The 23,351-nt window shown below is 40.7% G+C and overlaps 3 protein-coding genes across 15 annotated transcripts in view; 1 reads left to right on the top strand and 2 right to left on the bottom strand.

Moving 5' to 3' along the window:
- Tfb1m (transcription factor B1, mitochondrial) overlaps nt 1-19,278 on the top strand; it is a 34,053-nt gene extending 14,775 nt beyond the window's left edge. For 3 of the 4 annotated variants that reach the window (XM_027401054.2, XM_027401052.2, XM_035440421.1), the window contains 3 exons: nt 6,237-6,356; nt 17,274-17,401; nt 18,922-19,278. In XM_027401054.2, the coding sequence (XP_027256855.1) occupies nt 6,237-6,356; nt 17,274-17,401; nt 18,922-19,162 (489 nt within the window). In that variant the 3' untranslated portion in view covers nt 19,163-19,278. The remainder of the gene's footprint in view (nt 1-6,236; nt 6,357-17,273; nt 17,402-18,921) is intronic. The other variant, XM_027401053.2, reaches the window with a different exon arrangement.
- On the bottom strand, nt 7,603-10,550 carry Cldn20 (claudin 20). Its single transcript, XM_035440422.1, has 2 exons — nt 9,677-10,550; nt 7,603-8,502 (listed from the first exon to the last, which is right to left on the bottom strand). Exon 2 carries the CDS (start codon nt 8,397-8,399, stop codon nt 7,740-7,742), a length of 660 nt encoding a protein of 219 aa, XP_035296313.1. The 5' UTR covers nt 8,400-8,502; nt 9,677-10,550; the 3' UTR covers nt 7,603-7,739.
- Nucleotides 19,272-23,351, bottom strand: part of Tiam2 (TIAM Rac1 associated GEF 2) — a 239,052-nt gene continuing 234,972 nt past the window's right edge. For all 10 annotated transcript variants that reach the window (XM_027401037.2, XM_027401039.2, XM_027401038.2 and 7 more), the window contains 4 exons: nt 22,537-22,642; nt 22,279-22,366; nt 21,633-21,787; nt 19,272-20,375 (listed from right to left, as the gene is read on the bottom strand). In XM_027401037.2, the coding sequence (XP_027256838.1) occupies nt 19,762-20,375; nt 21,633-21,787; nt 22,279-22,366; nt 22,537-22,642 (963 nt within the window). In that variant the 3' untranslated portion in view covers nt 19,272-19,761. The remainder of the gene's footprint in view (nt 20,376-21,632; nt 21,788-22,278; nt 22,367-22,536; nt 22,643-23,351) is intronic.

Raw genomic sequence — 23,351 nt, 5'->3', positions numbered from 1 at the left:
GATCCCTCCCACCTTCACCCTACCCATCTCCCCCATGCACTCGAACACACACACACACACACTCCTCCCTCCCTCCCTCCCTCCCTCCTCCTCCCTCCCTCCCTCCCTCCCTCCCTCAGTTGGTGCCTGCTGAGCCAGCATTCCTACTGCCTGAGTATTCTGAGTTTACAAAGTGAACCTCCAGGGTGGACAAGGGCAGCTTACAAGATCATTAGCAAGGGAGGATCTACATGTATACCCTCACCTCACCTCTGAGCAAATCTGCTTTCTGCTCCCTGTAACCAGGTAATAAGGACTGAGTTCTGGATTTTTCTCTTCCATGCTCTTGATGAATAGATTTGTATCCATGTATGTTATATATTTTAGGTTTGTCCACTCTTAAGCTTTACTTAAAAGTAGTCATACAATATGTGTGCTTATTGTAAACACCTTGGTAGAATTCACAAACGTGCTCATAGTTAGCATTTATTTATATAGCTCTATGTCTTGCCCACTCTTTCACTGTCGAAATCTGTCCAGTCTCATCATTAGAGACCCAGTGCTTTACTCTTATGAACAAAACTGTCATGAAAGTTCTTAGGCACAGGACAAATTTTGGAAGACGTATGTACCCAAAGCCTCATTCTTATTAGGTAATGCTTAACATTTTCTGAAGTCATCAGGCCTCTGCCTTCCTTCCAATAGTGTGAGCATGAGTGTTCATTCCACTCCATATTTTTGCCAGCTCCTGGTATTACTAGACTTACACATTTTTTTATTATTAATCTAGAGATGATGGTGTGTTGTGCTGGGTTTTTTTCTTTGCTGAGTGTTAATGAAATGGGGTACCATTGCCTCTTTGGGTCACATGGGTGTTTTACATTGAACTGCTTATCCTTGCAGTTAAGGATATCCTTATCCTTTCCATTGGCTCATCTTCTGTTTGCTGGTGTGTAGTTACTATATATTCTCTGTACTCGTGCAATGTGCTGCAGATTGCCTTTCTCTATGCTTATATTGTCATTGTCTTTTTACAGTGTCTTGAGAATTAGACATTTCTTTTTCTTTAAGTTGTTTTTACCAACCTATTTAATTACACAAAATAAGAGCCTTCATTATGACACTTTACACACATATATAGTGGACTTTGATGCTGTTCACATTCAGACATGCCCCATTATCCACTCATTCACCACCTTCACACTGATCTCTTTTCTTGAAGATCATACATTCTTCACTTTTAATTCATGGTTGTTTCACATCTTACAGAAGAAATCATTTTATGTCTTGATCATGAACTCTGTTCACTTTTCTGTCCGTAGTCCACTTGGGACTGATTTTTGTATACAGTAAAAGTAAGTTCTATTTTACTTACTACCATCTGCCCTTCACTGACCTCTTATCAGAAGTACTCTGCAGAAAGCTTTGCTCTGATTAGAGATATCAGGACAATGATGGGGTGTCCAGCAACAGCAGGCTCTGTGGGGCACAGAGGGGGACTCCTTTGTAAGAACCCTCAGGTCAGGTTAGGTCAGGTCAGATCAGTGGACACATATTAACTTGGTCAAATACCTGTTGTGTTTGCATGTACTGAAGAAATAGATATGCCAGTTTGAGAAAGCTTAAGGCTAAGTAACAGAGTACCAAATCCAGATGGGAGTGAAGCAATAAAGGCAATCTGAGGAGGGCAGAGGACACTGTTTAGTGAGTTTTGGTTATAGCACATTGGTATATTCGTCTCCTACTTGCTGCTGTGAATATTTGGTATTTTTATTCTCGGACAATGCACTAGGGATTCAAAGCACTGAGCTCTCTTAGTTCTTCGAGGAAAGAACAGAGTCACAGAGCCTTCATCAATGGAGTCGGGTTTTCAGTGATTGAGCTGGCAGCTGTAAGTTTTCCATGATAGCGTTGTTTTGACTTCACCATAGGCAATTATTTTCCTTCCACAAAGGTTTATTTTAGTTAAATTTTTACACAAATATATGTAATTTATGGAATGTATTAGAAGTATGGGTTCCTGGTCCTTTTGACTGACTTTCACATGTTTGCAGGTGAAAGTTTCAAGGGAAGACTTACATATCCTGTTGGCTCTGAAACACAATCCTGCGTGTAATATTCTGGTACATTCTTGACTTTGTTGCAAGTTATAAAACAGAATCACATAAGATATGTAGGATATGATTGTAAGGATCCAGCCTGGGCACAGTAAAGGGCATGAAAGTGGTGTTACAGCTCAGAAAATGGAGTTAGCAGATCTCATCTATACTCTCTTTATAGTTAAAACAGGCTTGGAGTGCGTCATTGTCTTCACAGGTTGTATAGAACTTGAACACAGATTATGTTTTCTGGTAGAGCTGTGAGGTTCAGGTTCTCCATTTTGCTGGACCTGTTGATTTTTAAATGGGTCAGACATCAACCTCTCTTGCTGTCTTTTTCCTGGAGATGTTGGCTGGTCATAGTTACATCCCTAGTACAGAAGATGTCACCAGTATGTTAATGACATAATGTTCATTGTCGCTGGTCCTAGGCTGTAACTTCAAGTACAAGTATAATTTTTGTACTTAGTTATTTTAGATGAATAACAGAAACAGACAAAAGTACTGGAAATACTGTTCTTAAGGAATCCTTCCATGCCTTAATTTCTCATCCTTACTGACTTTTAAAACTTAAGGGTTAGTGGTTTCCTTTTACTGAAAAATTAACTCATTTGGTGACCTGGCCTTTTATTTGTTAAAAATCATCTATTGCTGGGCCAGAGTGGCACATGCCTTTAATCTCAACACTTGGGAGGCAGAGGCAGGTGATCTCTGTGAGTTCAAGACCAGCCTGATCTACAGGGTGAGTTCTAGGACAGAGAAACCCTGTCTCAACACACACACACACACACACACACACACACACACACACACACACACACACACACACACACACACACCATCTATTGATGGACTTTTGTGTTCATGGCTTTACCTATGCTATGTCTAAACAAAAATGACAGTGCATATTTAAATAGTTAAGTAGGCCATTAACTTCTCAGAGTAGCTTTGAGTGTAAAGTATTTGTAGGCTTCCTGGACTGTGACTTGAGCAGTTCTGTGTGCTGCTTTGTACTAAATTAAAATCTAAGGCTCATATTTTCATCTCCACAACCTGGTGTACTTGCTATGGAAATTGAATAGATCTAGAATCTGGATTAGAACACGCCCTCTCTAACTGCACAAAGTGCTTCATGCTCAGAGTGAAATATATTTAACTGTGCTTTTAGTCCAATTAGAATAATTCTACCCTTTTCAGATTTACTTTTTAAAGTAATTTTAAATTCTTTTGAATTCATCATTGGAAACACATCTTTCAAATGTAAAGTAACATATTAGCTATGCCTTAAGGAAATCCATGAAGGCCAATTCTTTGGGTTAATTTTTAAATTTCATGGTTACATTCTTGCTGGATTTTGGTTTTAAAGATGTACTTTTATCACTGGGCACAGTGGATGGTGCTGTAATCCAAGCACTTAAGGGGCTAAGGCTGGAGGATTTATTTGAGACTATATACACCTCTTGCATATTATACTGAGGAGCAATTTTCTGTGTCTTACATGCTATAGCAACTCTCTATCTTGAGCTCAGTTTCCTAATTATTTCTGCTTTCCTAATGCAGATAAGCAGTTGCTTAAATTGGAAAGGTGGTAGGAAGGGGGATAAGATAGGAAATACCAAAGTAGAAGCTGTGAAATCTCCAGACATGTCATGGAAATTCCTCAGTTTCTCATCCAAAACCTGTTGGTTTTATTTCAGTTTATTTTCTGTGTATGAATGTTTTGCCTATACGGATGTATGTGTAACACATTCATGCCTAGTGTCCAGGGTCTCCTGATAGTAGAATTATGAATGGCTGTGAACTACCATGTGGATGCTAGAATCAAACCTGGGTCCTCTATAAGACCAGCAAGTGCTCTTAACCACTGAGCCCTCTCCCCAGCACCCCAAAGTCTGTTTTAGTCTTACTTAAGGTAAAGTTCTAAAAAGCCAAATTATATGATTTTTTTTCAGGAAATGGCAGAGAGCTATTAGATTCGTTGATGCACATCAGTGCAATAGGAGAGAGAAAATCCAACAGCAACTGCTCTAGAAGCCCTGACGATAGCCTAGCATGGACATCCTGTCATATGCCTGGCTTCAGGAGTTTCTACTCGTTATTAGTATTTGTGACCTTGATCCTAAACAGCTCACTAGAGTTTGGGGATGTCCTCAGAGCTCAAGAACACAGTGATCTTTGAACCTGCTACACTCAGTCTTACCCAATATTAACATATTTTCCAGTACCTTTACCAAAATATCAAATGCTCTATATATATTTGGAGCCCTCCTTCCTATGTTTGGAACTGTGTTAAAAGTGGTAGTTGCCATTCCCATACATCTCCTGTTTGTATTGTAGGTGTATATATATGTAGGCACACACAGAAATCATAAGGTTTTTATGTTTTTTCCACTTTAAAATCTGTACTCTATTAGGGGGGTATAATCTATGCCAGTAATCCCTGTTAACTCATTTTAACAGTTATTTCATATCTGTTGGCAAAATTATTAGCCATTTACCTGTTGGTGGAATTATAATTTTCTACTTTTTGAATAATGTGTATAATGATACCAATGGTCTATATCTTCTCTTGTCTAAGTAATATGCTGTAAAACTTCGGCTTTTATAGACAAATTATTGTCCAACATGCTTCTGTACCAATGTCTGCCCTTTCCACTCTCACTGCCATGCATAGAATCCCTGTAGCTTCTAATTCTTCCCATCCTTAACTAGCTTTTCATAGTATTCCTTTTGTGTATAAAATTACAGATTGTTGATTTTAATTCACATGTCACTGTTTTTCTATAAGTGTAACTTAGTTAATGGTTATAAATCATTTATTTAGGTGTCATGATTTGCCTTATATCTTCTGGTTGTTTTTTTTAATCTTATGGTTGTTAAGGCCTAGTGTGTAGGCATCTCATTTGTATTGTGAACACTAATGCTTTGGGCATCTAAATAAATTCTTAATCTATGATGTGTCTTGATAGTATTTTGATTGAAATTTTTAACAGAAAAATATCCATCTTTGGGGGGGAGGGAGATTTTGAGACAGGGTTTCTCTGTGGCTTAGGAGGCTGTCCTGGAACTAGCTCTTGTAGACCAGGTTGGTCTCAAACTCACAGAGATCCGCCTGCCTCTGCCTCCCGAATGCTGGGATTAAAGGCATGTGCCACCGCTGCCGGGCCTAATATCCATCTTTTGTAGCTTCTGATTTGCATACTTAAGACATTCTTCTCCACTTTGGGGCCATGGGTATTACTCGCATAAGACTTAAATTTTGTTTTTAATTCATCATTAACTCAATTACAGTTTGTCTTTTCTCCTCTAAATGCTTAATTACACCTATACCATTTAATGAATGGTCTGTCCTTCTATTTAGAGAATCACATCTCTCGGGTATCAGATACCCACATGTCCTAATGGCCTGTTTGTGTTTGTACTGCCTTAATGTTGATATCAGGTCGGGTGATGAGTCTCCCATGAGCATTGCTGGTGTAATTCAGGAGTGTCTTGGCCATTCTTGATAATATATATATATATATATATATATATATACACACACACACACACACACACACAATATACTATACTATTTTTATCTGAAGTTTAATTTTTATGTTATATATAGGAATTGAAGTTCTTTCTAAAAAAAATCTGGTTGGGATTTTCATACAAATTAAGTTTTATCAGTTATGTGTTTAATTCAATTGAAAAATCAGTGGGTGGTTACAAGGAGAAGTCCTAGTTTTGCATTAATTTGTCAAGAACAACCTGTGTTTCAAAGGTTCTTGAATACTCAAGGTTTTATTATGCTTAAGGAGTCACTTTTAAAACCATCTTTATAGTTCATTTGCTAATTTCTTCAGAAAATATTGATTGATTTTTTTTTACATGTGACTTTCTGTTGCAGGATATAATAGCAGCTTGAAAATCTGACAGTCACTAGTAGAGAAATTTGTTTGTTTTTTTTTTTTTCAGTGTTTGTACATTATACAGTTGGCACTTCTACAGCATGTCTCAGCTAATGATTTTTGTTCCATAAGTCTACATGGTTTATTTCAGATAGCCAGAGAGAGAGAGAGAATATAAGAGAGAGCATATATATAATTTGCCTTTAAAAATGAGAGTCAGATGGGCTTAACTATTTGCTAAAAGCTTACTTTTGGCCTTCTGTAGAGACTTGTAGCCACCACAGGAAGCAAACAGCGCAGTCGTCTTTCCATTATGGCCCAGTACCTCTGCAATGTTGAACACCTCTTTACAATTCCAGGAAAAGCTTTTGTTCCCAAACCAGAGGTAAGTATTTACGTATTTATGTTAGTATATGAGCATGAATTGTTGTAGTATTTGTTCCACTGAAGATACTTGATAGGAGATGATCTCTAAGATCTAAAACTTATCTGCAACTATCATATCAGAGCATGAATATCTACTCAGTTAATAGAATTAAAGTATTTTGGTCTCTTTTCTGTACACACAGTGAAAATTATTTATTCACATAAACACTCTTTCCACTTCCTAAGTCACTAATGCACAATCTTTTTCCCTTTAGCAGTTGTTTTATGAGCAATCAGTAAGCATAAATTAGCAAATAAATTACTAGAAACCCTACAGTGTTTCTTTGCACCTATGAAAAGTCCAAAAGTCATAATTTATAAGTATTCTTAAAAACATTCTTTATACTTTAAAAGTTATTTTACTTCTATTAACTGAAGAGTTAACTTGAATAAAATTTGAGGAAAAAAGTACAACCTAAAAGTTGTACTAAACTTTAGCTAAAAGTTAAGCTAAACATGGTGGAACATGTGTCTAAGCCCCAGCACACAGGAGGCAGTCTGGCTTATCTAACACTCTGTCTCAAAAAAACATAGTAACCGAGTCAAATAGTGCTAACTGTGAGATTCAGTGGGATGGGGTAAATCTAAATGACTGGAGAAATGAACTTAATCTGTTTTCTAGATGCAGAGGAGAGAGCAGTCCTTGGGTAATTTAAAGCAGGTAGAGCTCTTTTTAGTTGGCTTGTACATAAAAAGTGCCATATTTTAGTTTGTGCTTGTATTGGCTTTTGTGTACTGCAGCAGTGTTACCAGTGCATTGGTTCTATCTAATCTGAGTTTGCATAGATTATAATACTATACACATATGAAAAAGTAAAATGGAGACTGGGGCTGGGGGTGGATGGCTTGGGCAGCCTCTGCGTGCGTTCTGGTCTCTGTTGCTGGAGTCTCCTCCACATCCTGTGGCTTGAAAACAGAAGCCAGCTACTCAGGCATTGCCCACCAGAGGGCAAACTAGACAATATTCCTGATCAACACCAAGGGAAGCTATTTTATATACTTCATAATTACAAAAAAGTAATCTAAAATACAGCTTTAAAAGCAAATTAATGCTGTCACCCATCACCTTATTAATATAGTCAGGCCTCTTTCAATTATATTCTTTTAAATAAAACATGAATATAATAATAGGAAAATAAAGAAATTCAAGACAGATATATATATATATATATATATATATTATATATATATATATGGTAGTTTGTTGTCATTGTTAGGTACATCATAATTTTTTTTAATATTTTGTACTCTTTGTAAAAGAAGTTAGGCATGGGTGTGTTTTGTTCTAATAAAGTTTAAGCAGGCTCCCAGAAGCCTCATTGCATGTTCATGGCACGGCTCTTTACACGTAATCCTTCAGGTTGTATGTAAACCTGTTCTCTGGCTGCCAGGTAGAGGTATGTTGATTCTTGGGAGGGTAGATCCATGGTTTGGGGTTCTTTTTTATATAAGAAGTGCAGAAAATAATACCAGAGATGAGTAGTAGCATCGCCGAAATGAACCCGATGTAGATGGCTCCTCCAGGCTCATACTTGCTGCTTTTCGGAATGGTCAGATCTAGAAAGTTTGCTATAATCTCCTTGGTGTACCACACTGTTGGGATCAAGCCAGAGATCCCTGCAGTCATAAAGCAGACTCCTCCAGCAAAGGAGATTTGATTCTTGGTGTGTGTGTCCCCTCCTAAGTGAGTGCATTTCATTCCTACTACAGAAGTGCAGATCCCCAAAGCAGAAAGAACGCAGGCCAGGACCATGGTGGCCCTGGCCGTCTGCACATGGATGGGTAGAGACAGGATGGAGTATTTCACGGTACAACTGAACATGCCAGTGCTGTACCACGTGCAGTCCATCCACAGCCCATGCACCTGCACAATAGCAGTTACAATGTTGGAGCCTGTCTCTGCGTTAACCTTCCAGTTGGGCAGCAGAGTGGCAGTGAGTACTCCAGAGACCCCAGATAAAGCCAGGATGAAAGCAAGGAGCTGGAGATCTGCTGAGGCCATGATGTTACTCAGCTTCTGTTCTCCTAGAAGATCCCAGTGGTTAACGGTGGTGCATGGTCAGATCAGGAACTATTCTGTGCAGTTGAGAACCAGTTAACAAAAGCTAAGGAAAGAAACAGAATTGGGTTTGGGGGAGGAGGAGAATAAGTAAACAAAAGGCTTCACACAGGAGCCAGAACACACCCGAATAGCACTCTTGTCTCCATGCTGCATGCATGCAGACATAGATACACACACACATGCACGCAGGCAAACGCACAAAGTGGATGAGAATGCTACTGTCTCAGAGAAAGGTTCGTAAGTGACCTGCAGAATAGTGTTCTACTGAGTGAGCATCACAAGCGGTGTTGGGTTCATGGCATATGTAGTTATCCACATAAGACCCTAATTATGCTGAAAATGTCTGTGAAATGGGCATATAGTTTAAACACTTCAAATTGTAGTTGTAGTATCTGATACAGAATTTTATTAGCATTGTAGATCATTTTAAATAACTTTGTTTTTAATGAAAATAATCCATAAACAATTGAAAGCTTAAATCTTCCTCCTCCAAATAAATTATAGATATAGGAAAAGTTAAGAACTGAAAAATGGTTTGAATTAAATCTTGATTCAGCACACACCACATGTGACTGACCCAGGATATGTTGGAGAAAGAAAACTAGAAGGGATTTGGAGTTGTGCACAGTCCTTACCTGGGTTAGCATTTGTTTAACTTATGAAAATGTAAGATCCTTTCTGCTTGTAACCAGAGTCCTTCCCAGTCATAATCTAGAAGAAGGGCTCAACTGCGAAACTTACTCCCCTGAATAATTCAGAAGCAGTGACAGAAGGTCTTAAAAATCTGTGCCAGAAATAGGCCATTGTTGGCTGTAGGTAAAAATAACACCCCCACCCCTTGTTTAGCACTGTAACTGGCTTTAAAAGACAAAACAACCTCCTAATTCCATGTTTATAGTGATGAGGAAATACAGCCGCAGTCCCTCAAAGCGAAGGGGGCACAGATGGGACTGGGGATCTTCAGGGAGAGCACTTCCCATGGAGAACAGAACCTAGGGAAGTCCAGTAATGAACTGCTTGCCAAAAGGAAGTCTAGCCATTTTTTTTTCCCAAAATTTAAAGCCTGTTTTCCAGAAAACACTTATTCATACCAAAAATATTTTAAGGCAGATACATAACTTCTAATTCAAATGAAGCAATACCTACAGTTCTGTACTTAGCTGCCTACACAATCTAGACGCTCTCTGTACCTTTGCCAGTAGCCCTCACAGTCTTACCTGCACTGAGTTGACTCCAGATGATCTCAGTGTCTGATGAGGACAAGCCACATGGAGGAGGCTGGTGCTGAGGTCTGACATTGCCCATGAGGTGCCCACAAGCGAGAGTGAAAGTAACAAATAAAGGGCTGCTGAGAGATGAGAGGGGGAAACTGCTGATGAGGCTAGAAGATAAATACCAGGTTCTCGCTCTCATTTTTCCAGCTGTGGGAGAATTAAGAAAGGGGAGGCGGGGAAGGGAGGGAGTTGTTGTTAAGACGGATTTGTTGAAACCTGAAGGCTGGGGATGCTTTTGTGCCACTGCGCACAGAGCGGGTTTTATTTGGGTCCTCACAAAAGGCCTCCTTTTCTTCCATGTTTGGCTTTAGACAGAGTTATAATTTATTTCGACGTTTTGTCAGTGTTGGAAGATACAATTTTATATCCTCAGTTAAAGAATGCCATCCAAAGTACTTTTAACTGGACTGTGCTTTACAAAGGATAGTTGAGACTGCCACTCTAATGTTTTATTCTGCTGCTCCTTGTCTTGTGTGAGACTAAGATGCCAAAGATTATTAACTTCTAAAAACCACTCAGAAGATTTTTTTTTCTTTAAAGTTTTATGTTAAAGCAAGTCCAGCACCAGCTTCTGACTGAGTAGAATGTGGTACATTAAACCCTGTGTTACATTTGTCCTGCCTCACATGTCTCTTCCCTGAGAGTCTCTCAGACATCAGATGAGGTGAAGGAACTGTACAAAATGATAAAATGAAGCACGGCAGATAACCGCTAGGGCCATGAGCATTTAGACAGATGCAGTTCACGTGGCCTTTTAGGTTAGCTTTGTTTTCTTAATTTTAATTTTAAAAGTTATAAATTACAGAGCCATTGAGCAAAAGAAAGCAACCCTTTGATTAGATTTTTAACTTTTACAAGCCTTTTTTGAAAATAGGTTTTTTTCATATAGTATATTCCTCCCTTAACTCCTCCCAGATTATTCCTACTTCCCCATCCACCCAAATCCATACCCTTTCTTTTTCTCTCATTACAAACCAGCATCTACAAAAATACAGACGTGATGATAAAAATAAAACATAAAACAAACAAGAATAGTACAAAACAGAAAAAAGCCCCCACCCAAGAAAAAAACAGCCCAATAAACACACAGATGCTAAGACACATTAGATGTTTGTAGTTTCTTTAAAAGTAGTTAATAGAAAAACATGTTTCAAATGTTTGGGCTTTCCTAGTGTTCTGCTTAATCTTCTCCCACTTTGGCATTTATCACGGTACTGTTTTTCACCCTTAATAGTGTAATGTCTGCAGTCTTTTAATAAAGACTTGATCTTGTAGCAGTATGTAGACGATTCTGTGTCTGTCTGCTGGGGTGTAGTTTACTGTAGGTGCTGTGTAGACGGTTCTATGGATGTTTGCTGGGGTGTAGTTTACTGTAAGCTCTGTATAGACAATTCTGTGGATATCTGCTGGAGTGTAGTTTACTATAGGCGCTGTGTAGATGATTCTGTGGCTGTCTCCTGGGGTGTAGTTTACTGTAGGCACTCGTGGTAACAACTGTAATTACTGTTACTTCAGTAGCAGCCAGGATGCTCCCTTTGGTGCCTGGTCTGTTTGACCCTTCTCTTGGTCCTCCCAGCCTGCTGCATGAAGCTTCAGTGGGGGCATGTTGAGAAACGTAGTGCATCACATTATCAACCTCTGATGTGGATATTAAAGAGAAGTCTTTGAAGTCCACAGCGACCTCTCGAGAGAAATATTATCCCCTTAGCTTAAGACCTCTGTGAGCTCCCAAGTTGCGTTTCCATCTGCTGAATTGACAGGAGCTGATTCAAAGATAGGTAAAGTGTCCTTACCTTCCCCAAAAGACCTCTGTGTTTGTGTGAAAGCTGACATTTCCTCCCACTGGGCAAGGCTCAGATCCTAAATGTCTTCCTTGTTTCTGTACACAACATATATACATTCAGCAAACTGCTTTGTTTCTGACTTTGAAGGAGCTCAGAACCTCTCCTGCTTTCCTGTGACTCAGCAGTGTGGCAGCCTAGCCCTGCCACAGGGAAGGTCTTCTGTCCACCTGATCACACCAGGGCTCCTGAGCTGGGTGTGGTCCTGAGTCATAGTGGGGTCTAATAAGTATTTGGATGAAAAATTCATCACTGCTTTTCAATATATAAAGTGTTAGTTAAGCTATAAGTTGCTTTGAATGATCAAAAATAAAATTGAATGATTTCTAAACAGGACTAGAATTTCTCAAGTAATTTTGGAATTCTTGGTTTGGCATCTTTAATAATATCCACCTTTTGTGAACCGACTGCTGAGACTGTGTAATGGTTAAGGCGCTGTAACGTCTAATTTCCAGACCACCTGTGAGGTAAAGGGAATCTATATTTTGCTGATAAGAAAACCCAGTTAGAGTGAAGTGGTTTAACTGTGGATATAAAGGACTAATTTGCAGGAATGGAAACAAGGCCCAGCCCAGGACAGCTTCTGCTGCAACATGCATTCTAATACCACGAGGGTGGGTGGGTGTGTGTGTGTGTGTGTGTGTGTGTGTGTGTGTTTACGGCCACTTCACAATTCACATCTAAGCCTCCACTCATGCTAAGTCCATTTGGAGCACAGTAGTTCATCGATTATCATTTATCTAAGAAAACCTTTTGTTTCATTGATGTTCAGTGCTGACCTGGCTTATACTAGTGGCTTCTCTTGTCTTTCTGAAATCTGTCACCTAAGTACTCTATAAACACACCTCCATAGTCCCAGCTGCATATCAAGCCTCATCTTCTGTCTGCTCATCACCTGCTCCTAATATCCAGTAATAGCCTCACAGAATGACAGGCTGTCAGCTCTAAGAGTGGAAACCTGAGGATCCATCAGGATGAAGGACATCAATAAGGACATTGGAACCCACTAGCAAGCAAGGCCATGGAAGTTATCAGAAAGTTTGGTTTTGGTGGGGTTTGTGGGTGACACTGTACCTTGGCTACAGATTAGAAGCTGCATTTAAATGAGTCAGCTCTTGAGAGGCTGCAATACACAGAAAAAACAACCCAACTAAGTAAATGGCAGCAGGTGTACTGGGCAGGAAATAGATTCAAGAAAGGCTCTTTCATGAGGTCAGGAAATAGGATTGAATCTGAGTATGAATAGTGCAGTCAAGGTTACCTTCAGTCTATTACAAAACTACCATCTTTGCATCCAGTCTGTATTGACATTAGTAAGAGTCAGGTTTATTGTGTAAGAGAAGGTGGTTAGCTAATCTCACTGGGGTGGGGTGTCTGTAGGGAGCAGTCTCAGGTTGAAGTCTATGGTAGGAAAAAGCTGATTGGTCAGTTTCTGTACACATTGGCTTTAACTAAAGGTCAGTTGTTGACATTCTTACTTGGACCTGAAAAGGGCTTTCCCATTCCTCTAAGCATGACTCAGGGGAAGACTTGTGAGCCTGAGGCAGTGGGGTCCTTGACATGGCCCTCCTCATGTAAATTCTACACATTCATCAGCTCCCTACAAGGGACTTTTTTCTCCTTTATTTAACTAAAATTATGTCATTTTCCCCTTCCTTTACCTCCCAGTAATTCCTCCTGTATACCCATCCCTGTAGTCCCCCTAAAACTCCTGTCTTTTTGTTACTGTTACACACGTGTGCATGCACACACACATGCACTGTGTGTCCACATGCACATGAGTATACCTAGTAGATAAATACAATCTGTTTGGTCCATGTGAGTGTTGTTTATATGTATATGATGTCAGGGCTGACCACTAAGTATTGGATAACCAGTTTTCTCCTGCTCTTGGCATTCTCTGGTTCTTCATGTATTGGTGGGATGCTATAAGATTCCCCCCTTCCATGTTAACATACCTATTGGAGGTATAGTTCTTCAGGTCTTGTTCCAATAGGCACATTATTGAGGGATTATGGGTGAGACTTCCCTGTTGTTCCTAGGAGATATAATCTCATGACAGATTTCCTGGTCCTCTGGCTCTCAAAATATTTCTGTCCCCTCTTCTGAGATGTTCCTTGAGCCTTAGGTGCATGAATTGTGTTGCAGATGTGTCAATTGGAGCTGGGAACCCCAAGATCAATTGTTCTTTACATATTGACCAGTTATGGCTTTCTGCAATTGTCTTTGTTGCAAAGGGAAATTTCTTTGGAGGGTGAGGAGCTACACTTACTGTGGGAATAAGGATATTTAGAATGCAGTTAGGAATTCTGCTGGTTTAGCAGAATGACTCTGATAGTCATGATGTCACTAGTCCCAATTGTTGGCTAGGTTTCTAGTACCAAGCATGATTTCCCTCCTATTGAGCAGGTCTTAAGTACACTTAGAGCGCTGTTGGTTACTACCAGCATGTTAATGCCACTATTGCATCCTTAGGGTTATCATGCCATGCTGGTCACTAATATATAGTTTAAATGAAATTTCCCCTCTTGGTCTGATCATGCTGATCATCTAACAAAAATACCTTGATATCGGGCATGATAACCACCCTTTCAAGTTGTTATTTAGGGGCATCCTAGAGACTTCTAAAACAATATAGGCTATTGCTGTTGCCCTTGGTTGCTTCTCAGAGGTCGAAGGTTAAGTCCCTATTGCCAAAGATAACATGCTCTTCAGATACAAGACCTGGAGTACCCAAGATGTATCTAACTTGAAAGCCTCCCCCCTTGAACTAGCTTTCAGAGTACTAGAAGGTGCCATGCAAACATCCAAAGGAGGGAAGCAATGAGCTATCCTACCTGTCTGTGATACTAATGAACCACACTGAAGCTACAGTATTTAGGTGTGTCTAGTTTCTCTTCCTTTCTTTCCTCTCTGTCTTTTTTTCTGATTTTCTTTTATTCTAACTCAATAGATTTGAAATTCAAGAGGAAAAAAATAATGGTTGTTGTATTAAATAAGTGTTCAATTATAAGCAAAAAGCACTTTATATCTGTTACCATAGTTACCAACCACACTTTAGAGAAAATGGCCTCCATCACTCAGAGTAATTTCAAGAAATGCTTTTGAGGGAAAGAGCAGAGAAGGTGAACAGGAGGGATACTCCCAAAGCAGGACAGTTGCTAACTGAGCTCTCTGCCAATGGATTTTAGAGTTCTGCCATATAGTGTTGTTTGTGAGTGGGAATTTTCCTTCGGCTGTCATATAATGCCCACTTAATGCCATACTAGAATAATACTCAAACTCTAGAAGTCTGCCAGCTTACATAGGATGCTGATATAGTTCTGTAATATTTTAGGGCTATTTAAATAGAGCAAGCATGAGTAGGCCCCTGTATTTGTAAGCACTGACTGTATCGCAGAGGAAGAGATTAAGCAGCAAGGATGAAGCCAGTTGATAAAATCCACAAATACTGCTCTAAGTGGCAGCTGTGTGCTAGATGACTGGCATCCTTCCCCAAACTTGTGCCTTTGATCTTAGTAGCATTTGGACCTCACACGGTATTTTGACACTGTTCCATAGTTCCAGGTTGCATGGAGGCTAAATTTTATCTCATGCTGTTTTGTTGATGTTTGGGTTTTGACACCAGTGGATCATTGAATATGCACATCGAGACTACAAAAGAACTTCTTAGAGTTGACTTCATATTTGGGAGAAAAACAGCAGAGATGACTGAAGGAGGCCGGAATGCCAGCGGGTGCCAATCTTGTAGGGTACAGGGGTCACAGAATGACAAGATGCTCTAGGACCTTCCCAGACATGGAGAATCAAGATGAATGGTGAAGATGGGCATGTCAGGGTTTGTGGGAAACTAGATGGCTCTTTGACAGTCATTGTGGTAAATCTTGGCTGTGTCTTCTTTCCTAACTTAAAGACCTTGTTCCTTCCAGGAGTACCCTAAAAGTGAGTCATCCTTTCTTCTCTCCCTACATTCTAAAAGCCCCAACCTATCTCCACAACTCCCTCTTTACTATTCTCTGTAACTACAAACCACCTCAACTGTGTTTTGTGCAGATCTAAGAGAGACTTGCAGGAAGTATGTGTTTACTAGAGGAATAGATAAAGCAACTTATAGAACACAGTTGAAAAGTGGTATTAAAGGTTATTAAGGACAGAGGATGGGGGAGGGAATGTTATTAAGAGCATTTAATATTGTACTTCGTATTCACCACAACCATTTGCCACAATGATCTTCACCAAAGGGGTCTAGCTTAGTGACTTTTAGGAGGTTTTTTTGGTAGAAAGACGCTCCCATGGGCAGTTTCGCTTTTGTTGTAGGACATTCTTGTGTGTCCACCCATACCGTCCCTGTGGGCAAACATCTGTCAGTTACATCCACTTGGTATACACAATGGATGGGAGCTTTAGCAGCAGGATCGATCAATAGTGTTCAAGGAGAGAAGGATCTGTGGGTCAGCTGGCTCTGGGAAGGCAGGACAGACTGTGGGACACATCATTGCGCTCCCTAGGGAGCCATTCACCCAAGCTGAGCTTATCTTCACTGCTTTGCTCTTCCAGGTCTCACATCTTAGCCCCTTATCTTTCTTCCCACATAAAAACAAATCAGTCCCCATTCCCACGCCTCCCCAATCTACATAGGTTACTGGCCATTTTAAAGGAGTTAGGAAGCCACAAGGATTTTGGAAAACAAATCAACCTGAGAGAAAATGTCAGTCTAAATGGGACTGGAGGATAGAATTTATTTTGAAAAGCAGCAGTACCCACACTGCCTAAATTGTTGTGCTTTGTTTGCCTTTGTTCCTTCTTAGTCTCTGGAGCAAGTTAGCAATGCCCGGGCCAGTGCTTTCTTCATTTGGAGGCCCCCACTTCTGTAGAGGTCTGCCAGGCATCCCTGTGTGGGCTTGCCAGGACTGTTTGACCCCAAGTCACTGTTTTTGCATTTTTCCTGTGTTCCAGTGATTCTCTGTGATTCACTCATGACTCCATTTTTGGATAAAGGCCGGAGATAATCCTGTTACCACATATGACTTGAAGAGCTAGTCTTCTGGTAATTAAGTGATCGCAATAGCTGGTAGCAGCTTAAACACTGTCCACCAGTGACATCTTAAAAATTCTGTCTTCCATATCAGTCCTGCCTCTGCCTTCTGGTGCATGTAAAGTTGCTACTGAAAGTTCTGGGACCGTGTGGACTCTGCACATGAATTCAGTCCAGCTGAGTAATCAGCATCTGTACTGAAAATAGCTAGTGTCCTAATCAGCCCTTTCTGGAGAGTTCAGCACTAAGCGGTCCTTGGGGGATCCCGGCTTAGAGTCAAAACTGCTATCGAAGCTTATTGTACTCATCCATAAGCTGAGATGCTCACTGCCTACCAGCCTTGACAGTCATGCAGATAGTTTTAAAAGCCATTGTAACTCCACATTTTAAAATGAAGTGACCATCAGGCACAGGTCTAGTGGACACCATCATGCATAATTGCACCCTGGGACTTTTGCAGACATCCAAAACTTAGCTTCTTATGTGTCCATAGAAAATACAGGCACACTAAACGTTTGCAAAGCTGAATTGTTTAAGGCAAGGGATGAGGCTTGGAGTTAGGGTGCTTGCCAAGCATGCAGGAAGCCCTGGGTTTGATCCCCAGGACTAGAGAGAAAAGTTTAAATCACCTTTTGCTATATGATAATGTTTGTTCTCAATTAAGGTTGATGTAGGAGTGGTACACTTTACACCTTTGATACAGCCCAAGATCGAGCAGCCGTTCAAGCTGGTAGAAAAAGTTGTTCAGTACGCGTTTCAGTTCCGAAGGAAGTATTGCCACCAAGGACTTGGGTAAGAATTTGTTTTGACTTTATGACTCTTAAAGGGCACATATGACTGGTTTGTTTTAGACCCTATGGTGAGCAACATGTCCACCACAGAGGAAAAGCCCTACGTTCACCTTAGATGCCATATACAGGTTTGGTCCTAAGTGCAACCTAAAACCTCATGTGCACAACTTCTGTGGGCCTCCTGCTAGGCAGGACTCAATGGGTTGCTGTCCTGTCCCTTATGGGCAGATACACTTAAGAATTAGAAAGCAGACATGCTTACTTAGCAGCCATGATGTTGTCATGATGGGTCTTCTGCTCCACATGGCCCTTCCAGAAAAGCAAGCCTGAGTCGTAGTCCTGCAGTGTCCACACTGATCACTTCTTATATAGCAGGTTTAAGATGTTTAGTTAGGTACAGCTATAGTCTCTACTAGTCAACGGATCGATGCTGGAAAGGGCGTGGCTTACAGTGCACAGTGTTAATTTTCTGAGACTCAGATCCATTTTGATTCTCTGTAGGGTTGTAGGAAGTGTAGGTTAGTGCAGGAAATGATTTCTGGTGTGTCGGGGCCACCACATCCTGAAATGAATGCACCTTATAAAACCCTCTTTAAAGTTTTGCCGTTATGAGTGTTGATGCGTGGCATTCCATTTATAGATTTTAACTTTAAGTATAACTCATACAACTGTACATACTAGCACTAATGGGAAGTGGTAGAAATCCCAAAAAGTACATCCTGCTTTTGAAATTCCTAGAATTAGTTGGTCTAGCCTAGTCCTGTTGTTCGCAAACTAAGTAATGCGCCCTATTCATTTCAGCATACCTTCCTCTATACAGACATGGACCAGATACCAAAATTCACTTTGAAGAATGATTGTTGCTATCCATCAGTCACACCATGCTACAAAGTGGTCCCAGGTGTTAGAAACTATTATCAGACCCTCTTTATCCTGAAACTGAACTCACTGCTCTAAGTCACCTCACCTTAAAGGTTGGGGAGTGTGCGTTACCATCAGTCTAGAAGAAGAATTCACCCTCCACTGACCATGGCCTCTCCCAAGGTCCAGGCACTCTTGCAAGTTTCAGGTATCTAGGTTCATTCTTTTGAAAAACAGTTGACCTGTTTAATTAAATGAAACTTAAAATGCACACTTTAAGTTTTAAAGATGATTAACTATTTGTTTTTATCATAGACAACTTAGTACTTGTGCAAACTACTCTCTTTTGGAGTAAGGGGTTTTGAAGACTTTGAATACATCCAGGTTATACAAAATCAAAACAAGAAATTTATCAAATAAGATATAATAAAACTTTACCAAAATGAGGAAAATCAAATTTTCATTTGTTGTAGCTTGGGAAGATTTCCCTTTCTGGACACACCTTACAAGGCTTAGCTTAGACCTGTCTCCAGTGAGTCAGACCTGGTGTCTTTGGGTACCTAAGAGCCTCGGGTGTCTGAGTGTGTCATTTTGAAGTTTATGCAAAGATACGTTTTGACTGACGTAATTTAAATATTCCACCCCACACTTTCCTTTCAGAATGTTATTCCCCAAAGCTCAACGCCTAGAAAACACAGGAAAGCTGTTACAGTTGGCAGACATCGACCCGACTCTCCGGCCCATCCACCTCTCGCTCATGCATTTTAAGAGCCTATGTGATGTGTACAGAAAAATGTGTGATGAAGACCCACAACTCTTTACTTACAACTTCAGAGAGGAGCTGAAGCAAAAGAGAAGAAAAGGCCAAGAGAAAGGCGATGACACAGCAGAGGAGTGCTAGCTGCTGCTCTTAGGGCACCGTATCCTCTGAGTGTGTGCTTGTTTGTCAACCACCAATGACCAGGTGACTTACATGCCATTACTACTCATGAAAATAAATATCAAGTACATTCAGTACAAGCTTTCCTTTAATATATATAGATACAACATGTTTAGTATAAACAGCATTTATTACAACCTTCAAAAATGAAATATCTGCGCATTGTGCCCCTAAACCACGTAAAAATAACTTAAATGTGCTTTAAATAAAGCAAAAAAAAAACTAACAGCTCAAAGAAAATGCCCGGAGGATTGAAGGAGGGACCCTTTTAAAAGCTATTAATCACAACTTTCCCCACATAACTTAAATTAGAATTCAACTTTATTACAAGACTAAATCATTTGATTTCTGCTCAAAAGGGATGTAAGCTATGTAATTTACAGTTCCTAACCAACTTAATCTCTAGTTTTCTGATCCACAATAAATTAAAATAACTTAAATCTTTACAAGTTTTGTGGAAGAATATAAACTGCACGAAAACCCAAACGGTTTTCCTGCAGTTTCTATTCTCCCACCAGTTTAAAAACAAATGAGCATTGCATCGCACCCCACCAGTCCTCCTATGATTTGCCATGGCTCTGTGCTTCGTAAAAACACTCCTCATTCACGACTGAAGTTAAGCTCTGGACACTGAATTCTCGCTCCAGAACCAAATTTAGATCAATGCTGGCAGTTTCAGGGTGGCTGTCAAGGGACTGGTGACGAGTCTGCGCCTTGAGCAAAGTTCCTCTGCCCCTCTTGGTGCTGTTTGCTTTTCGCTTAATGGGGCAAAAGTGGCCCCTGACCAGCCTAGGCTGCTCGCCTGGCCCTGTGGTAGGCTGCTGCCCAGCTGGGTGCGTGTCAGGCTCCTCAGAAATCCTCAGTCTCTGGAACTGAAGCTCAATGTCCTTAGTAGGGCTGCCCTGTTTCAGAGGGTGGTGGAGGTCTTCATCTTCATCACTCAGAATGTCACTTTCTTTGAGACCATCCGGAAATTCTGCCAGGCCCTCATGAGGGTCTTTCTCTATCACGGTGCCCTTGGAGTCTTGCCTGTGCTCAGCTACTGGGCAACCACTGCTCTGGGTGCCACTGCTCAGGCTGCACTCATCTGAGTCCAGTGAATTGCCCTTGCTGGGCTCACCGGGCCACTCGCTGCTGGAAGATGTTCTGAGGACCTTCAAAGATCTGGATGAAGCTACAGAGAGAAAAGGATATTTCTTCATATGACACAGAAACATATTCTAGAGTTAGGGCCTCAGGGGCTTTGTGACACTGATATCACAAGATTTTATTATGTGAATTCAGTGATTTATCTTGGCATTTAGGTGGCAAAACCAAGTAGTTACGTCAAATGGTGAGTTTACTGGTGTCGTTAGGGGTCTTGTTGCTGAGGCTCTTAAACGTCTGCTTGTCCTGCCTCCTCCTGAGTGCTGTGATGACAGTGTGCACCACCTTGTTTTCTGCATGCTAGAGATCAAGAGTTTGCCCAAGGCTGGGAAAGCACTGTGCCCACTGAGCTACACCCCCATACATATCTGAAATTCTTAAGTTGGGATTCTGCATTTTTCTTTTTTTAGATTCCCAGGACTCCACTATATAGATAGAATAATAAAGTGTCAACACCGATCATAAGGGCTAGAATTACTATTTTGCCAATGAGTAAATGGAATAATTAATCACTAATAAAAATTTAGGTTACATTGTTTTGTAATCTGAAAATACACCATCTCTCTATGCATAGCCTCCCTGTTTGTTTCCCCAGATGCTCCATTAGAAGCTGAAAAATGTTCTTATCTCCTGAGCATTGAGCATCATCTCTGCTGGATTCATAAACAACTTTGGGAGAATTAACATTGTACACATTTAATTGTGTGTATGTGTATGTAAGATTGATTCTGGTCTCTAGAGTTGGAAAGGGAATTCTTAGTTTGAATGTCCCTGTAATCTACTAGCATCCTAGTTTTGATGACAAAGTGGGGAAGGGAGAGGGAGAAAATGTGTGCCCCACAAGATAACACTCAAGAACTCAGGGGATGAAGCTCGTGGTAGAGTGCCGAACTAGCAATGAGAAAAAGGTCCTGGGTTCAATCCTTAGCCCCACCAGAAAAAAAAAAAAAAAAAGAAGAAGAAACACATTAAATCTGGAAAGTAGGCAGAAAGATGAACAGCATATTCCAGGCTGACCACCTGCTGACAAGATTGCATAAGAATAAGTGCATTGGGTCTTGTGATCCGAATGAGGATTGACCTTCAGGAGACCTGGCTAAGCAAGGCCCCCAGACTCCGTGTTCATCTCTGAGAAAGGAATAAGTAAGATGGTAAGTACCATTGCATGATGCCAGCTGACAGGGCATGTGGGGTTGGGGGTAGATGTATTTTATGAAAGGATGGGGGGCAGGGCGACTCATGGTTCTATATAGCCTTATGGTGTTTTCTGCATTGACAGTCTCACCTAATTTGGCTGAAACAGGAACTCGGTTCTTAAGTGGCACCAGACGATCCTTACATGTCTTCTCCAATGGTAACTCACACTTTATGTGGCGCCTGAAGTTCTCTCTCAGAATAGAACGAATCACCTTAACAATGCTAGTTTTGCTCTCACTGTCACTAGGGAAAGAGAAGAAAGAGAATATGGAGTATGTGCTGTCCATTCTGCTGCACTGTGGGCCTTCCTGGGGATGCAGCCTGGGCCAGCTCAGCCTTGCACCTCAGAAGCTACCCCAGCAATGTGTGCCTGGCTTTTCTGACTTTAAAGGAGTGAGAATTGATCATTCTGTGTCTGATCAATATATTCTACCAGACCTATGGTTGCCCCTTATAAGTGGAAGCTGTGCCCTAGGTACCAGATTTCGGGAGGACACTCAAAGTAACACAAATTTAAGATTTATTTATGTGTATCCCATATGTGTTAGGTGTGATGTTGGGTGCTGAAGAAACCAGAAGTTGTCAGATCCCATGAAGCTAGAGGTAACAGGTAGTTATAAGCTATCCAACATGGGAGTGGCAAGTATTCATAACGGCTAAGCCATCTCTCCAGCCCCTAAACTCGACTTTAAAGGGGACACAATTAAGTCCTATCCATTTGTCAAGGGAAGTACCTGCAACACAACTGAAAGATGGTTTCTGGCCGCCCTTCAATTTCTGACTTCGTATGAATCAACTCCCATATGGAATTATTTTCAGTCCCTGGGTAAAAGGAAATGGAAACAAGAGTCCACAACTTTGCCAAAATGCTATAGTTAAGAATACCTGAGGTATTCCCAATTCAAACACCCAATTCTGTCTCTTCATTTTCTTCATGCCACATGAATGGAAAAGACATGAAAATGTCTCGTTGCATTCCCCAAAGGGTTTACCTGCTGTGTTCCCCAGTCTAACTTGAAGCGCAGATATGGGGATCAGCCATCGGAACTTAAACGGGTCCAAGTCAGCAGAGTTGTGGGCGGGGCGGGAATTGGAAGGCTGCAGTGTGAGAGACCACCAGGAAGGGGTTAAAGTCACATATATTGTAAATCGCTATCTTGATCTGTATGCAGAACTATTGTGGGTGTCTAAGATGCATAGAAACCAAGTGAACCCAGTTCTCAAAGACCTCCTGGGACTGGGCCAGAGTGACAGTTGCTGGAACTCAAGGGTTCTTTATCTCTACACAAAGATGGCAGACATGCCTTCCTGCAGTCTCCAGTTCTTTTGCAGTGCCTCTAGCCAAGCTTTGATTATTTGAGTTTTAGCTTTTTGTCTTTTTTTTTTTTTTGAGTCAAGGTAAAAATTATTTTAAAGCCAAATCTTTATAGACCTCTATGTATGGAACCACATAGACTATTATTTTCAGGGAATAAAACTTTTCTGTTTTAGCCTCCACTTAGGTGTTTGTCTTAATCATCTCTTAGAACAGATGGACAGCTATTTCACTTCTGGGCTTATGTGCAGAAAATTCCATTCCGTGGCCTGCCATAGAAATGTGGCACCCCCTGCTGACTGCTGCTCTATTCACTATAGCAGAGAACTGGAAGCAACCTAGTTGTCCATCAAAAGATGAATGTGTGCATACAACTCAGCTCTCAAGAAAAGATGTCAATTTACAATAAGAGGGATGGAATTAGAATGAGTTCACTATCTCAGAAAAAAACTGCATGTTCTCCATCATATATGCAAATTCTAGCCTGTGTGT

Source organism: Cricetulus griseus, chromosome 2, assembly GCF_003668045.3.
Source record: "Cricetulus griseus strain 17A/GY chromosome 2, alternate assembly CriGri-PICRH-1.0, whole genome shotgun sequence".
NCBI lineage: Eukaryota > Metazoa > Chordata > Mammalia > Rodentia > Cricetidae > Cricetulus > Cricetulus griseus.
The sequence above is the reverse complement of the archived record's forward strand: the minus strand, read 5'-3'. Positions and strand labels throughout refer to the sequence as shown.

What these genes read in the sequence shown, in the direction of transcription:
- Cldn20 (XM_035440422.1), bottom strand. Translation starts at nt 8,399, where the DNA reads ATGGCCTCAGCAGATCTCCAGCTCCTTGCTTTCATCCTGGCTTTATCT.